Source organism: Erythrolamprus reginae, chromosome 1 (genome assembly GCF_031021105.1).
Source record: "Erythrolamprus reginae isolate rEryReg1 chromosome 1, rEryReg1.hap1, whole genome shotgun sequence".
Taxonomy (NCBI): domain Eukaryota; kingdom Metazoa; phylum Chordata; class Lepidosauria; order Squamata; family Dipsadidae; genus Erythrolamprus; species Erythrolamprus reginae.
The window spans coordinates 8,267,331-8,285,292 of record NC_091950.1 but is presented as its reverse complement, the minus strand read 5'-3'; the positions used below and the strand labels follow the sequence as shown (position 1 = coordinate 8,285,292).

Below are 17,962 nucleotides of genomic sequence, written 5' to 3'. Positions count from 1 at the left end.
TCTTTTAATATTAGTTAATTGAAATAACAATCTTCGGTTGATCAAGATGGCGACTCCTCTGGATTTTGCCGTCCCTCTCGACTCATAAACTTGTTGCCACTCGCTATTTATAATTAATTTATCTGTTTTTTCCCTTCCTTTATGAGTTTCTGATAAAAATAAAATATCAGCTTTACTATCCCTAGCCAGCTTCATGATTCTATAATGTTTTTTCTGTGATGAAAGACCATTTACATTCAATGACAATAACACTGTCTCACCCATTTACATAATTTTAAATACATTTCCCCCTCCTGCAAAACAGAGCCTACCATGAATCCCCACCCTAGTGCCTCTTCCCTAGCACCCCCCCAAGGGGAGGCAATGAAAAAAACCTTTCATTATCGAGAGGCACCCCTGGATTTGCGTTCCACTAGAAAGCTCCCCCGTCTCTCCCCATTTAATACCATATCAAAAGATTCCCCCCTCCTTCCCTCTTCTCCCCTTATTAGTTAGCGAGAAAACAAGAAAAATACACAAAGAAAAGATTAATTAGTTTAAAACCATAATACCATATTAGCAAATCAGCTCAGTTCAGTTCATTATTTCTTCTTCTGGCGCGTAACTCTTGGCTTATCTCTTTTCTCTTTCTCTTTCTCCTGGAGAAATTCCAGTTCCTTTTGCAGAGCTGCAATTTTTTCCTCCTTGCTTTGTTCTGCTGCACGAATCGGTTGAAGCATAAACAAATCATCCTCCCTTCTTTCATGTCTCACCTCACCGTTTTCTGCTTCTGGCTGACTCTTCGATGTCGATGCCTGGGAACTTCCCTCCAGATCTATCCCCAGCTGTTGAAGCAAATTCCTTCCCTCCTTCAGAGATCTCGCCTGGAAAACTTTGGAGTCTTTAAAAACAATTGCTGTAGCAGGATAACGCCATGAGAACCTGATTCCATTTTCGTAAAGTTGGGAGGTCACTTCTCTCATCTGATTTCTCATCTTGAGGGTTTCTGCAGACAAATCTTTTAAAACGTGTATTGGAATAGCCTTGTAACGTAAGTTTGAAATCTGCTTCAGCTCTCTGAATATTTCTGCCGCCCTCCTTTCCGAGTTGAACCTTACAATAATATCTTTTTGATCTCTTTGATTCCGAGATCCAAAAGCCCAATGGGCTCTTTCAAATTCACCTGGGTCACATTTAACATTATTTTCACTGAACCATCGGTAAATTGCTTGAATAAGATGTTTATTCTCCGCAAAATCTTTAGGGAATCCCCTCAGGCGGAGATTAGGTCTTCTTTGTCTGTCCTCTAAGTTAATTATGCGGAGTTCCTGGCGAGTCTTTCCCTCCTCCAGTTTCCCAATTCTTTGATCTTGTGTTTTGGACTGTTCTTTCAAGTCCGACACCCCAGCTCCAACAGCCGTTATCTCCTTTTTCATATCTTGGAGTAACTGTCCCATATTGGCAAATGCCGTTAGCAATGAATCCATCTTTCCTTCCAGCTCCAAAGTAGACGCCATCTTTTCCTTTGTTCTCACTTTCCCCCCTACTCACGTTTAAAACTGTGAATTGCTTCTTCTTTTAATTCTTTTTTATAAAGTTTTCAACAGCTCCGTTCAATTCGCTTCCTCTCAATACACTATTCACCAAGCTAGAGAGGGTTGTTGGGGGTTAACTTTCATTTTTCCTCCTTCACATGACGGAGCTTTCTTTCGGTGCGTCTATCTGGATCGACGCATGCGCAAATCCTCCCTCAAGGAAGAGTTGTGAGTCCAGGAGGGCCCTCATATTACACATCATCTTAGTCTGATGCACTACAACTCCTTAATGTCCAAAGATGATAAAAACTCAGATAGAAGAGCCACCCATCCACCCACCCACACAACCACTTTTTTCTACCAAGGTTCAATTGAAGTATTGTTTCCCATCCAGATCATCCAGGCTCCATAGTTACCTGTTACTTCACCTGGAACATGGATATGCAATGGGGCAGGGGTGAGTCATCCATCCATCCATCCATCCATTCATTCGATTTCTATGCTGCCCTTCTCAAAGCAACTCAGGGTGGTATACAATATTATAAATGCATCAATATATAAGAGAAATCTAATTTACTTTAAAAGAATGATACAAATTACCAAAAGTGTTAAAAAACCCATATACAAACATACACATTCATTCAATTCATAATATTGGCTGGAAACAATCTCATCACTCACAGCACCCATGCCCACTGGCAGACCAGGAGGGAGGGGACGGTATGTATCTCTGGAGGGAGTTCGTTCCAGTGGGCCGGTGCCACCAAAGAGAAGGCTCTTCCCCTAGGTCCTGCCAAATGACATTGTCTGGCCGATGGGACCTGGAGAAGGCCGCCGCTGGGATACATGAGGCAGAAGATGGTCCCAAAGGTAGTCTGGTCCTAAGCTATGTAGGGCCTTATAACTAGCACTATGAATTGCACCTGGAGACCAATTGGCAGGTAGTGTAGCTCACGGACTGATGTTGAAATGTGGGCAGATCTTGGTAACCCCACTATTGCTTCCGTGGCTGCATTTTGCCCAATTTGTAGTCTCCAAACACTTTTCAAAGGCATAGAGAGAGCATTGCAGTAATAGAAGAACCTCGAGGTGATAAGGGCATGAGTGACTGTGAGAAGAGACTCCCTGTCCAGATAGGGTCACCACTGGTGCACATGTGAACACCCCCCTTGCCACAGCCGAGAGATTTATTTATTTATTTTATTTATTTATTCATTTGTCCAATACACAAATACATAGGAAGAAAAATAGACATGTGATAATATAAATGAGGGTGAAAGTGAACTTAGAGGAGAGGATATAAGAAAGGAAGAGAATATATGAGATAGGAGAAAGAAAGGAAAGACAATTGGACAGGGGACGAAAGGCACACCACTGCACTTATCTACGCCCCTTACTGGCCTCTTAGGAACCTGGAGAGGTCAATCGTGGAGAGTCTAAGGGAGAAGTGTTGGGGGTTAGGGGTTGACACAATTGAGTCCGGTAATGAGTTCCACGCTTCGATGACTCGATTGTTGAAACCATATTTTTTACAGTCAAGTTTGGAGCGGTTCATATTAAGATTGAATCTCTTGCGTGCTCTTGTGTTATTGCGGTTGAAGCTGAAGTAGTCATTGACCGGTAGGACATTGCAGCATATGATCTTGTGGGCAATACTCAAATCGTGTTTTAGGCGCCGTAGTTCTAGGCTTTCTAGGCCCAGGATTGTTAGTCTATTTTCGTAGGATATTCTGTTTCGAGTGGAGGAGTGAAGGGCTCTTCTGTTGATCTTCTAAACTCAGCTGTGGATCAAGGAGGATGCCCAAGATTTGGACCCTTTCTGAGGGGAGTAAAGACCTCCCCCCCCAGGGTGATAGATGGACAGTTGGAATTGTCCCTGGAGGAAAAACCCACAGGCACTCTATCTTGTCGGGATTGAGACTAAGCCTATTAATGCCCATCCAGACCCTGACAGCCTCCAGACACCGGAACATTACTTCCAATGCTTCACTGAGTGGACACAGGGTGGAGATGTATAGCTGAGTGTCATCAGCATACTGATGGTAACTCACCCCATGCCCTCAGATGATCTCACCCAGTGGTTTCATGTAGATATTAAAGTTCTGGTTTTCTTCATTGCTCTTTTGCTCAGGGACAGGCTATGTGTGTGTGCATGTGCACATACATGTGCAGTATTAAAAAAAGATGGTGTCACCTATGGTGCCACTGAGAGAATTGACTCATGGGTTTGGCATGCCTGGTTCACTGCTGGTTCTATAGAACTGGTCTGAACTGGGAGGAACCCATCTCTGCAACAGGGTATCATCTGCAAGCAGATAAAGTGGACCTCTCATTCCACCTCGAGATCAATTGGGACTGGCCATGGAGGAAGGCGATGAACGAGCCCCAAATTATATTCCACTCCCTTAAGTCCTGGAACTGGTCCACAAGAACAAGAAAGTATGCATGAACACAATCCCACTTCCACCAAATATGGTGTTGCTGTTCCTTATTGGCCCTGAAACCTGGTGGAATGAAGTCTAGATAAACCACTTAATTATCCAGGATTCTCTCAAGGTGCAGCATTACCACTTTTTCAATCACCTTCTCTTTAAAGAGGAAGAACTGTGGGAAAATAATCCGCATGGTGGGGGTCTAGCAAAGGTTTCTTGAGGAGAGGCCATACAAGCATCTCTTTAAAGGATGCTGGGAAGACCCTCTTCCTCAAGGATGAATGAACCATCATTAGGATCCACCCACATGTCGCCTTCTAGGCGGCATGGACCAGCCAGAGGAGCTTGGATCAAGTTCACAGGTGGTCTAATTAAATCCCAAGGATTCTGTTGACTTTCTTGGGGTCAACAGGACCAAGCTGTTCCTAGATATTGGGTAAGTCCTTTCCATTGCCCTCTCCATAGGATCTACACCATGTTTGGCCACAAAACTTGCAGCAGATCCAAACAATTTTATCAACCAGATGCATAGAGTATTCCTCAGTGAGGCCTGAAGGAAAACCTACATGTGGCCCTTACCCAGATAGTCTTTTAAAACCCATGGGAATAGAACAGAACAGAATAGAAAACAGTTGGAAGGGATCCTGGAAGCCTTCTAGTCCAACCCCTGCTCCAACAGGATGATATATTCCATTTCGGACAAATGGCTGTCCATATTTCATCTTAAAACCCTCCAATGGTGGCGCATTCATAGGTTCTGGAGGCAAGTAGTTCTACTGGTTAAGTTTTCTCACTATCAGGAATTTTTTCCTTAATTCCAGGTCACTTCTCTCTTTGGATGGTTTCCATCCATTGCTCCAGAGGGCCTGGGCAAATGACAAACTCCAGACAAGGAGCAGATGTCTCAACAACTTATTACATGGGCAATGGCAGCAGAGTCAATGGAGGCATAGAGGAGGTCAGCAAAGCTGACAGTCTCGCCTCTATTCACATAGTACACCTATGTGAATGGATGGGTTAAACCAGACCTTGTAGGAATCTCTTGAGCCTCTACTTGTATCTCATTTTGCCACCATTTAGTCAATCCTTGGATCACATCCCTGTCTGACTTCACTAACATCTTATATATATTACTTGCTTGCGCCTTGGTACCCTCACTTCTTTCTCTTATTATTTTCCCTAGTTGTCCTATTCCACCTTATAAAAATTAATTCTCTATTCTTCATCCCGTTTATCTGTTTTTCTAATTTCACCCATTTATTTGCGAATAATTGCAGCTCCATTAATCTTTCAATTTGAAACACTTCCCTATACAACTCCAAACAAGGAATTCCCTATCTGTCCTCTTTTTCATTCACTATTAACCACTTTTTCCTTATTCTTGGTCTCTTATCTTCCTCAACCCAATAATTAAGTCAGCCCCTTCAGCCATTTTATTAAGATTTATTGCACTCACTTAGATTCTTAGATTCTTTGCACTTATGTGAATGCTCTATGCCTCTGCTTTTCTTCAAGGAAAATTTATGATGTTTTGAGGGAGAATTTCCCTTTTATTTAGTTTATCACATCAGAGCTTGAGATGGGCGTGCCTAGAAAAACTGTGGCACATGCGCAATCTTTGGCATGACTTTCAAGAAGACCAGGCAGAAGAGCTTCAGGCATAATCCTCAATTTATTTAGAACCCCATTTTGTCCATTAATCACTAAGAATGGACCTGTCAAATAGATCTGGCCTCACCCAGTTTAGCAAGGGGGGGGGGAATCCTGATAAATCACATGATGCTACCGTGATGATGTGAGTTTGACATCCCTTACTTAGTATCTTCTCTGAAACACTTTCTAAAATTACATTTCTGCCTTTTACCCCATTGGCATTATTAATACCTGACCCAACTATGGCATAAGCCAAAATCCATCTTCTGCTCAGGGGTTCAGTTTCATTGAAGTCAACCACACAGCTTCCCCATGACTCCATCTGCTGTATGAATTACAGTAAGAGACACAAACATGTTTTTTCCCCCAATCTGGGGCATGGAGAGAAGCTGTTGCTAAGTGGATAGGACACTGGTTATTTTTGCAATTATCTGAAGAACAGTCATTCTTCATGTATCCCCAGTGGATTTCTTAACACAAAAACATTTCATATATATTGTTTGTATACACTTTCTCTGTGGGTGTGCAGGTGACACAGGTGGTGTCTGCTGTTAAATTTCCAGTGAGATTTCAGGAGCAACCTTCAAATCAGATTCTGCATAAACCTTCATTTCTGTTCTAGGAGGGAAGGTGATAAGAATGACCAGGAAGGAGTCATGCTACTGCTGATACTGATATTCTTCTGGCTCCTGACTCCAACTACAGCAAAGAGGCTGCAAACCATTTGCATGTTCAGGAATTATATCCAGTTAAATGAAAACTACTATAGGGCTGGTGATCTCATTATCGGTGGGAATTTGCCCTTGGGAACCCTTTCAAGTTCTCTTGTTCCAGTCTTTAATCATTTGGATCTTACTGTAGGGTATACGTAAGTTTCACATGGAGGAGAAACCTGCAAATAAATGTTCCCTTTGTTTTAAATTCTGGTACCTCATTTAGAAATACTTTTAGTACTTGTCCCATCCTAGCATAAGTGCATAGTAACTTGTGGTGGAAAACTCAAATAGAAGTTCAATCCTCTTCCAGTATTCAAGAGTTACAAAAATAAGTCTTAATGTTGGAATCAGCATTTTTCATTAATAATGGCCTCAAGAATATATTAATTTATTTAATTTATTTAATTCGACTTATATGCCGCCCAATCCCAAAGGGACTCAGTAAATCTATGAGGGGACCCCCACTGCAATGTTTACAACACCTGAAGAAGCTGCTTCAAGAGAGATCCCAAATCATTAGTCTGAAAGGGGAGCAGTTGGAAAGGATCACAGACATTGAAGTAAAGTGTACAGGGCAGGGATGAAAAAGAGTATAAAACAGTCCATTATATCTATGGAAAGGCTTGTCTCCTTTCTCACAAAGTCGTCCCAGTGTAGCCAAGGGAGATCCATAGAATTACCCAAACCCAAGGAAATTACTTGCCTCAAAAATCCCACCCCCCCAAATAGTGTAGAAAATTCTCCCAACACTAGCTTTCCTGTAAGGTTCCCCAATGTTTTTCTCACTGCAGGAAAATTCAAAGTAACTACCAGCAGTTCCTTGCATTGATGCTGTGTCCCAGGTCAATAAGAACTTTGTTCTGCTCCCCAACATCACACTTGGCTTCCACATTTATGGCCATTGCCAAAGTGAGATATTTATTTCCTTAAACAGCCTCTCCATGCTCTCCTCACATGGCCAAGTGGTTCCAGCTTACAAATGTGACTGGAAGGACATTCTTCTGTCTGTCATTGGTGGTCTCAATGCCAAATTCTCAAGGCAGATGGACTCCATCTTCAGCATTTATAAGGTCCCACAGGTAAGAGAGCACCCCCGGATACAATATGGAATAGACAAAGATCATCAATATACACAGAAGACAAAAGTAGCTTTTTGGGGAGATAGAGTAATGACGAAAACACCTCCTGCCCCATCCTCAGAGGCCCTCCAGAAACCTAAATTGCTCTCCTGAAGCCCCTCCCAAAGGTCATTAAGATTGCCACTCAAAGAGAATCAGCCTGACTGCTAGGGTCAAAAGTCACACAAAGGTGACCCCAAAAGTCACCCAAAAAGTTTACTGTGTGTTTGAAATACTTTACTTTGTCCCTTCTTCCAGCTTGGTGTTGGCTTTGAGTTCTCTCAGGGAGGGAGAAGGGCTTATCCTTCCTTCTTCCAAATTAATCCCAAGGAATATTCTCAGTATGTGGGTTTAGTCCAGCTGCTCCTGTATTTCCAGTGGAACTGGGTTGGGTTTCTGGCCCCTGAAGATGACAATGGAGAACGTTTCATCTCATCCGTAATGCCAATGCTGAAGGAGAAGGAGATCTGCCTGGCCTTCGCTGAAAGGTTGAAATCAAATGATTTAAATAAAGCAAACAATCAATTAGTTCACATTTTCAAAAAATGGTCTAAAACTGAAGTGTTTATTCTCTTTGGAGACCTCACTGTTATTAGCAGTCTACTTGTGACTCTGGTTTTTTTTTAAATAATCCAAAAGTTATCATTTAGGAAAGTTTGGATCTTCACTTCCCATTGGAGACTTAGTATGCAAGAATCTGAAGCTGGATTGCAATTTTTAAAGCTTCTGCATGGAGTCCTGCATTTCAGGGACCACACTGGGGATGTCTCAGAATTCAGCCACTTCCTCCTGTCTTTAGACCCATTGAACCCCCAAGGAGATGTCTTTCTCCCTCCATGGTGGGAAGATGTCTTTGACTGCAAGATCCATAAATCTGGAATGATCCCTCAAAAGAGGGGAAAACAATGTACAGGAAAAGAGGATGTGCAGAATCTGCCCAATTACACTTTTGAAACAAGAATGACAGGTGAAAGTTACAATATCTACAATGCTGTTTATGCTCTGGCACATGCTTTACGTGCAATGTATAGATCCAGAGTTCGACCAGCCATAATGAGGCTTGGAAAGGGGATCTCAAATGTCCAGTCATGGCAGGTAATTACTATGGCTTGTTACTCAGTCCACAGATGCTTAAAATGAAGCATCCCACTTGACTTTCTTCAATTACTGTTTCAATTTCTGCACGTTAGAGAAAGTAAGGGGCACGCTTTCCTATTCTTTGTTTGAGGTGGTAGGGATGTCCATTTGTTGTTGTGGGATGGTGGTCCGGCAGATGTCAGTTCGATGTTGTGAGATGGTAGGTTGGGGGAAGTTAGACCGAAAGATGTAGGGAGGATTATGGGTTTTGGGTTTGATGCATTCTGTGTGGTAATCGATGTAAAGGTTTGTTTCACCAAGTTCATAGCGTATCTTGAGTTCTGCCCGTAGTTCACGAGAGCGAATATGTTGGAGGAGAGAAAGATCTGGTCTGGATCTGAGTTTGTTGAAAGACTTGTTATTTCTGGCAATGTGGTTAATGGTCTTGATGAATTGCATTGGTAATTATCATTACCAATGGTTAAAATATGTAAAAACAAAATTTCTTTTTTTCATTCAAATTACTCTGCTGATTTTGCAAATTTTAGTATATTTGTTTTCTGTATTAGAAAGACTTCTAAAATAAGTGGGGTAATTGTAGCCCCAAATACATGTTAAATGTATGTTTGTCCTGTTTGTCTTTTTATCGAAAATTAATAAAAATATTTTTTTCAAAAATATTCTCGATTGTGCAGAATCAGATAAGATGACGATAGAGCTTAAAAATCAATAAGCTACAAAGTATTATAAAATATGGAAAGAATTTCATGAATGGCTTGAAAAAAGGGAGAAAAAAGGAAGCTGTATAAAAGACTTGTGAACAAGTTTTAAAAGGTTTGAAAATATTAGATTTTTTTAAGAACTTTGGAACAATTGACAATATAGAAACATAGAAACATAGAAGACTGACGGCAGAAAAAGACCTCATGTTCCATCTAGTCTGCCCTTATACTATTTCCTGTATTTTATCTTACATTGGATATATGTTTATCCCAGGCATGTTTAAATTCAGTTACTGTGGATTTACCAACCACATCTGCTGGAAGTTTGTTCCAAGGATCTACTACTCTTTCAGTAAAATAATATTTTCTCATGTTGCTCTGGATCTTTCCCCCAACTAACTTCAGACTGTGTCCCCTTGTTCTTGTGTTCAATTTCCTATTAAAAACACTTCCCTCCTGAACCTTATTTAACCCTTTAACATATTTAAATGTTTCGATCATGTCCCCTCTTTTCCTTCTTTCCTCCAGACTATACAGATTGAGTTCATTAAGTCTTTCCTGATATGTTTTATACTTAAGACCTTCCACCATTCTTGTAGCCCGTCTTTGGACCCGTTCAATTTTGTCAATATCTTTTTGTAGGTGAGGTCTCCAGAACTGAACACAGTATTCCAAATGTGGTCCCACCAGCGCTCCATATAAGGAGATCACAATCTCCCTCTTCCTGCTTGTTATATCTCTAGCTATGCAGCCAAGCATCCTACTTGCTTTTCCTACCGCCTGACCACACTGCTCACCCATTTTGAGACTGTCAGAAATCACTACCCCTAAATCCTTCTCTTCTGAAGTTTTTGCTAACACAGAACTGCCAATGCAATACTCAGATTGAGGATTCCTTTTCCACAAGTGCATTATTTTACATTTGGAAACATTAAACTGCAGTTTCCATTGCTTTGACCATTTATCTAGTAAAGCTAAATCATTTACCATATTACAGACCCCTCCAGGAATATCAACCCTATTGCACACTTTAGAGTTTTCGGCAAATAGGCAAACCTTCCCTACCAAACCTTCCCCTCTGTCACTCAGAAACATATTAAAAAGAATAGGACCCAGAACAGACTCTACCAACTCCCCCCAGATATCAGAGTTGCCCCCACCCTCCTAGCCTTTCGTAAGCTCCTTAAAACCCACCTCTGTCGTCAGGCATGGGGGAATTGACATGTTCCTTCTCCCTAGGCTTATAAAATTTATGCATGGTACGCTAGTGTTTATGATTGGTTTTAACTTGTGGGGTTTTTTAAATTAATTTAAATATTGGATTTGTCTTACATTGTATTGCTATTGCTGTGAGCCGCCCCAAGTCTGCGGAGAAGGGCGGCATACAAATCTGATTAAACTTAAACTTAAACTTGTGGCACACCACTTGTAACCTGTCTCTGCTCAGAATACTCGCCATTAACAATAACTCTCTGATGTCTATGTTTCAGCCAGCTTGAAATCCACTGAACTATCCAGGGATTAAGTCCAATCTTCACTAATATATGCGAGAAGATAGGGATAAAAAATTGGTTACACTTATGTCCGAATAATATAATAATATAATATATAATATAATTATATAATATAATATAATAATATTCAACTTATTCAACTGATAAGTGAAAACTAAGGTGTCAATGAGACAGCAGGGATGGGCGTTATGTCTATGGTTTTCACTTTCACTTCTTTTTCTGCTCACTTTGATGGTAAATGTAAAGATGCAATGATTGAGAAAATGTCCTTTTCAATGTATATATTTGAAACAGAAACTATTTTATGTTAAAAAAACCCCAACAAGCTGGTGTTGGAAATGATGCCTGGTAATAAAGCGAAACATTTGTAATTTCAGAGTTTAGTATTTGGCATTACTCTTGATTCTTTAGATCTCCACCAAGAGTTCTAGCTTTTCAGACATAAACTCTTCTTCTTAAGATGGCTAACAAGTTATGATAGAAGCCATGATGTCTCACTTATAGCTTTAGCCCAAATACTCCAATTTCTGAAGATCTCTTTTCTTTCAGATTCTTGCCTATTTGAACAATGTGCAGTTCAACAACAGTGCTGGAGATGAAGTCTCCTTCTCAGAAGATGGACTGGGATCTGCCCGTTTTGATCTTTTCAACTGGATTTTCCTCCCCAATGCATCTTTTCTCCCCATGAAGATTGGGCAAGTAAATCCTGAGGCTCCCCCAGGCCGGGGTTTCACCATTAAATCTGATGGAATCACCTGGGCCACAAAGGTGAGATGCCAGAAATGTTATGAAATCAGGGAAATAGTCATTATCTTCCTGACATGCAGAACATCTTTCTAAATTGAAAAATTATCAACCGAGTCAGAAATGATGACACTCATTTGGTGAATAAACTGCTTTGCATCTACTCATTTGATGTTTGCTTTGTGTCATTCCACAAAGAGTTAGGCTTGGGAATATCTTCTGCTTGAAACACAGGATGCAATTAGAGCAAGCAACAGTGATTTCCATGGACCACTGTTGGTCCGTTGTTTCCTGAGGGTTCTTCCTTTTGAAATGCTGTAGTTCAGTCACAAGCTTTCCACTGCAGGCCAATCCCAGTTCTGATCTCCCACATCCATAAATGCCAGTGGGAAGATTTCCTCAGCACATGTTCCTGATTTCTGATAGATGCTGGCAATTTCATTAGAAAAGAATATGAACATAGAAGTAGGAATAAGGAAGAGAAATAGGAATAGGAAAAAGAATACATGAAACAGGTTCATTGCTTGGGTCATCTCAAATATTTATTTTTGGTTTCAGAAGGTGCCCATTGCCAGGTGTGGCATGAAGAGGTGCCATGCAGGAGAGAGGAGAACAGTTCCAGAGGGTGAGCAGGTTTGCTGCTACCAGTGTGATCCTTGTCCAGAAGGAACCATTTCTAATCAAACAGGTAGACAAGACTTCAAATGTAAATCTTCCAGGCTCAATGAAGCCATTTAATAGATCAAAATAATAATAATAATAATAATAATAATAATAATAATAATAATAATAATAATAATAATAATAATAATAATAATTAATAATAATAATTTATTAGATTTGTATGCTGCCCCTCTCCGAAGACTCGGGGTGGCTCACAACAATAAAACAATATTATACTGGCACAAATCTAATATATATATATTTTTTAAAAAAACTAAAAACCCTATCATAATTAAAAACCATACAGTACATACATACCAAACATAAATTATAATAAGCCTGGTGGAAAGGTGTCTCAAATCCCCCATGCCTAGCGGTATAGGTGGGTCTTACGTAGTTTACGGAAGACAAGGAGGGTGGGAGCAGTTCTAATCTCCAGGGGGAGTTGATTCCAGAGGGCCGGGTCCGCCACAGAGAAGGCTCTTCCCCTGGAGCCCGCCAGATGACATTGTTTAGTCGACGGGACCCGGAGAAGGCCAACTCTGTGGGACCTTATCAGCCGCTGGGATTCATGCGGTAGCAGGCAGATATATTTGCTCTTGTAGTTATTATTGATAATATTGATATGAACTCATACTTTTCAGTAGAAGCCTTCTGTGTACAGATCTAAACTTCCTTGGCCACAGGCAGTGATGGGCTACCATAATTTTTACTACCACACCGTGGCTTATGCATTTTGTTTCAATATATTTCAGTGCAAATTGGGTACTCTGGGGTGGAGCTCCAATTTTTGCTACCTCTACTACATACCTGACAGTACCCATAGCATCCCATCACTGGCCACAGGGTCACCTTTCCCGATCCCCAATAATTCTATGCAGAACAGTTTTAGTGAAGAATTTATGACTCTCCAACTTGCATTTACACTCCTACTGTGTTTCCCCAAAAATATGACCTACTGAGAAAGTGAGTCCTTGCTTTGTTTTTATACCCTAAACCAATACAAAGACTGTCCCCAAAATAAGCCCTAATGAATATCCCACCCATTCCAGGGTGCACAGGTAAAAATTAAGCTAGTATTGGGTTGGGAGGCGGAGTTACCATACTACTTAACTTTGGATAGGTGCAGCCAGGCCTCATATACTTCTGCCCATTTCTACGACAGTTAGCAAGGCTTTCCTGAAGGCCTCTGTAGCTGATAAAAGAGCCCCAGATGCAGAGCACTGTTATGAGCTTCAGAGGTTTTCAGGAAAGCCTTTCTCACTGCAGAGGAAATGAGCAGAGAGGTGTGAGGCTTGGTTGCAAATATCTGAAACCAAAGAAGTTTCCGAAGGCCACTGACAGCGAAACGGAGGTCGAGATGATACATTCAACTGAGGGGAACTAGCGCATGATGTTCTCCTCTGAAAATAAGACCTAGTGCCTGTTCTGCCGGGCTTCTCGGCACAAGCCCTCAATTAAGTTCAAAGGTAGGAATTCAGACACATACAGATGTAAGTCAAAAACACTGTTTTTTATTGAAAGTAAAATAGGAGCCAAGCACACTTTGAGTCAGACAAAATGCTCATCGTCAAAGCAACAGCCTTGAGTGCCATGAAGAACAATAAACAAACAAAAAGCAGATAACAAGCAGCTGTAAAGACGTCATAGCCACTCTCCTTCAAGAGTTCGCAAAGTCACAAACTTGACTATGGTCTAGTTCAATAGTCCTGGAATACAATTCAAAGAGAGTCCTTGTAGAATCCTGATACAAAATACATGTCCTCCTTTACTGAACGGATAAACTTCCACACCCAGAGGCCAGAATGCTGACTATTTAACAGCAGCCCCAATTAGTCTAATTAAACCCAGCCACAGGGGATCTACCTTATTTCCTGTAGTATTTACGCAGCTGCTCTTTCCTAGACATTGCCCTGTGGCTGCGTACATCAATGAATGTCTCTCCTTCCGAATCCAGTGATGATAATGATGCTGAATCACTCATGGGGCGACTACCATGGCTGTCTGCCATTACCCCCTCTGAGGATCCCCTTTCACTTCCACTACCTGCTTGAGACGCTTTGCTGTCAGAAGCAGTCGGCAGTGAAACAGGCCTCTGACACTGGGAGGACTCCCCCACATCCTCCCCCACAGTCCTTAGGGCAGGAGCTGGCCCAGAGCCAACGACAACAGTGCCATTTTGGTGGCAAAAATATATTAAACACAAGGCCCATATGGGGTTAGATCTGTTCTGTCTCACATGGCAACAGAGCAGTAACTAATGTCCAATTAATGCTCAGACACACAAAATTTCAAAATGAAAGAGTCTATTTACAATAAGGTTTTTTGAGAAGCACAAACTAGGACAAATTAATGTCTTTCAACTGCCAAAGTTCAAGCAGGAGGTGGAGTTGATAAGATAATGTCCCAAACAAATGGTTTCAAAGCCAAGAATTACTCACAGGATTTTAAACCCTATAATTGTCCACAACTGCATCAAGGTTTGTTTGAAGAACAGGCCAAAATTCTTCACATGCCCTCTTCCTTCGAAGGATCAAACATTGGTTTTCTTGAAAGGGAACCTCCCAACTCCTCCCCCTTATATACACACTGGGAGTACAGACTGCACACAGCTGTGTTCAAATCCTCCTTCTTAGCCTGTGTAACTGCTGTTGCCTCCCCCACATCTTTCTGACTCTTGCATCCAGGATCCTTCATCTCCACTTCCTCATCAGATCCAGGCAAAGCCCCAGTTGGGGGTTGCACAGCCCAATTGGGGGTTCTATAGCTTCTGCAAGCTCCTCACACCCAATCTCTCCCTCCCCCTCACTGTCCAACTCCTCTGACAGCCACATAGGCTGACTATGCACAGATGGACCAGGTTCATCTGGCTCTAACTCTGTTGCAAGAAAACCTGGCTGCAATCCGATGGCAACAAGATCCAGTCTGCAAAGCAATGATGGGAAATATAAGGAGTCAACCCGCATTGCTTCAGTCAGATCTATCCAGTACGAAGAGGAAATATTGGACTAGCATGGATTTGGCCTGGTCTAGCCAATGTGAAGAGGAAATATTGGACGAGAGTGGCTTTGGTCCCATCTACAGAGTGTGAAAATGAAACATGTCAGCAGTTTGTGGAATGGTGTCAAAAGGTGGCCATAGACACCCACTCAGCTGTGCAAACCCAGTTGGACATGCCCAGTTAGTGGCATCAAGCTAGCTATACCCATCCAGCTAGCCACAACCACCCATCCCCCCGAAGTGAACCACAGTCCTGATGTGGCCCTCAATGAAATTGAGTTTGACACCCATTATTTAGCATATGCTTTTTCTGCCAGAAAAAGAGGAGATCCATCTATCTATGTTTCTAGTGTAGGAGGGAGCAAAAATGTCTAAATTGGATTTGAAGTAGAAAGCAGGCAGGGACAAAGTACACACACAAAAAGCAGCAGAATTCCTGGATAACAGAACTATCAGTCTTCTGTGGGTTCCATTACAAAGTAAAGGGGAAGAAACAGGCAATCTCAGACTAAAATTATTCAGGAAGTGAACAGTGAATGGATAGCTTGAAGTGAGCAAAACCATGTCTCTATCCTTAGGATTGTCATATATGAAGGATAATTTGCTCCAACAGCAGAAAAGCAAGACTCCTATCATCTTTGTTGGAGGGATAATACACATGATAGTTGTTAAAGACATCCTTATACCAGTAGTGTCAAACATGATTTAACTGAAGGTTGCATCAGGGCTTTTGGTGACCTTGAGGGACTGGGTGGGCATAGCCAACTGGTTGGAATTGGCCACCTTTTGACACCATTCCCCAAACTTCTGGAATGTTTCCTCTTCCCACTGGGTAGATTAAGCCAAAGTGATGTAGGTCCAATGTTTCCTCTGCATTGAGTAGACTGGGCTGAAGTGATATAGTTTGATACCTTACATCATCCAGGATGGCTCTGCAGGCCAGATCTGACCACATTGTGGGCTGAATGCAAGCCACAGCCTTGAGTTTGACACCCCCTGCCCTAGTCAAATAACTTTTATTTCAGATACAGCTCACTGTGAATGTTTCTTCTTCCCACTGGGTAGACTGGGCAGAAGCCATACTGGCCCAATGTTTCCTCTTCACCTTGGGTAGATTAAGCCAAAGTGATGCAGGCCCAATGTTTCCTCTTTGCATTGAGTTATTATTATTATTATTATTATTATTATTATTATTATTATTATTATTATTATTATTATTATTATTAATTAGATTTGTATGCCGCCCCTCTCCGAAGTAGTGGAACAAATCTAATATTAAAAAACATATAAAACCCTATCGTTATTTTTAAAAAACCAAACAGCACATTCATACCAAACATAAAACAAAGTATAGTTTGACACCTTACATTTTCCAGGATGGCTCTGCAGGCCAGATCTGACCACATTGTGGGCTGAATGTAAGCAACAGCCTTGAATTTGACACCCCTTGCCTTAGTTAAAGAATTTTGATTTCAGATGCAGCTCACTGTGAACCCTGCCCAGAAGACCAGTATCCCAACAAGGACCAGGACTTATGCATTGCCAAGAAGATCCACTTCCTCTCCTATCATGACACCCTAGGATACATTTTAATTTTTCTTGCTCTTTTTCTCTCTACGATAACTTCTGCAGTCCTGCTGATTTTCCATAAACACCATGACACACCAATTGTCAAAGCCAACAACCGAGACCTCACCTACATCCTCCTGGTCTCCCTCCTGCTCTGCTTTCTCTGCTCCTTTCTCTTCATTGGTCAACCAGGCAAGATCACCTGTCTCTTCCAACAACCTGCCTTTGCCATTCTCTTTTCCATTGCGGTTTCCTCTGTGTTGGCAAAAACTATGATGGTGGTTCTGGCCTTCATGGCCACCAAGCCAGGAAACAAGGCAAAGAAATTCTTAGGAAAACGACTGACCAATTCCATTGTCATAGGCCATCCCCTGATCCAAGCAGTTCTTTGTGCCATTTGGCTGGGAACTTCTCCCCCGTTTCCCATCTTGGACTTCCACTCCTTGTTTGGAGAGACTATCTTGGAATGTAAGCAAGACTCAGCTTTTATGTTTTACATGGTCCTGTGCTACCTAGGTTTTCTGGCCTTCATTAGTTTTATAGTGGCCTTTCTGGCTAGGAAATTGCCGGATAGTTTTAATGAAGCGAAGTTCATTACTTTTAGCATGCTGGTCTTCTGCAGTGTTTGGATTACATTCCTCCCTACTTATCTTAGCACCAAAGGAAAATCCATGGTGGCTGTGGAGATCTTCTCTATTTTAGCCTCTGGAGCTGCTATCTTGGCTTGTATCTTTTTCCCCAAATGCTACATTATCCTACTGAGGCCCCATTTGAATTGCAGATAAAATATAATAAGAAACAAAAATTTCTAACTAATGCAGGATTGGCCTCCTTGTCTTTGAGGCATATTTCGAATGTGATAAGATTTCTTATAAATGATCACCTGAAGGAGGAATTTGTCCGTAAAAGAATTCCTTATGGAATGCTGCAACTGGTTGCAACATACCCGTGTTCATTCTTTTGTTTGTCCTGATTTCAACATGGGCTTATTAAGTATAAGTATCCTGCATGGAAGGAAAGCTTGTTGTTAAAAATGTATTTATTGCTTCCAGGAGAAAATTTTCTTACTTTATTCCTTATTTTATGTAGTCTGTATTTTAAGGTAGTGTTTTAAAGGATTAGGTTCAATATCAATGTTTTAAAACATAGAGTATGGAAATTTCCTTAGATGTTTGAGGCTTTACAGAATTTCCTTTCCACTGTTCAATTGTTTTTGAAATAGCAGAATTTAAATCCCCCC

The 17,962-nt window shown here is 41.3% G+C and overlaps 1 protein-coding gene across 1 annotated transcript; it reads left to right on the top strand.

Annotated features, from left to right (window-relative positions):
* The first annotated feature begins 5,736 nt into the window (after nt 1-5,736).
* LOC139157110 (vomeronasal type-2 receptor 26-like) lies at nt 5,737-17,507 on the top strand. Its single transcript, XM_070733538.1, has 9 exons — nt 5,737-5,741; nt 6,222-6,467; nt 7,250-7,394; nt 7,692-7,921; nt 8,183-8,528; nt 11,296-11,514; nt 15,005-15,238; nt 16,179-16,263; nt 16,630-17,507. Exons 1-9 carry the CDS (start codon nt 5,737-5,739, stop codon nt 17,505-17,507), a joined length of 2,388 nt encoding a protein of 795 aa, XP_070589639.1.
* Nucleotides 17,508-17,962: the final 455 nt, after the last annotated feature.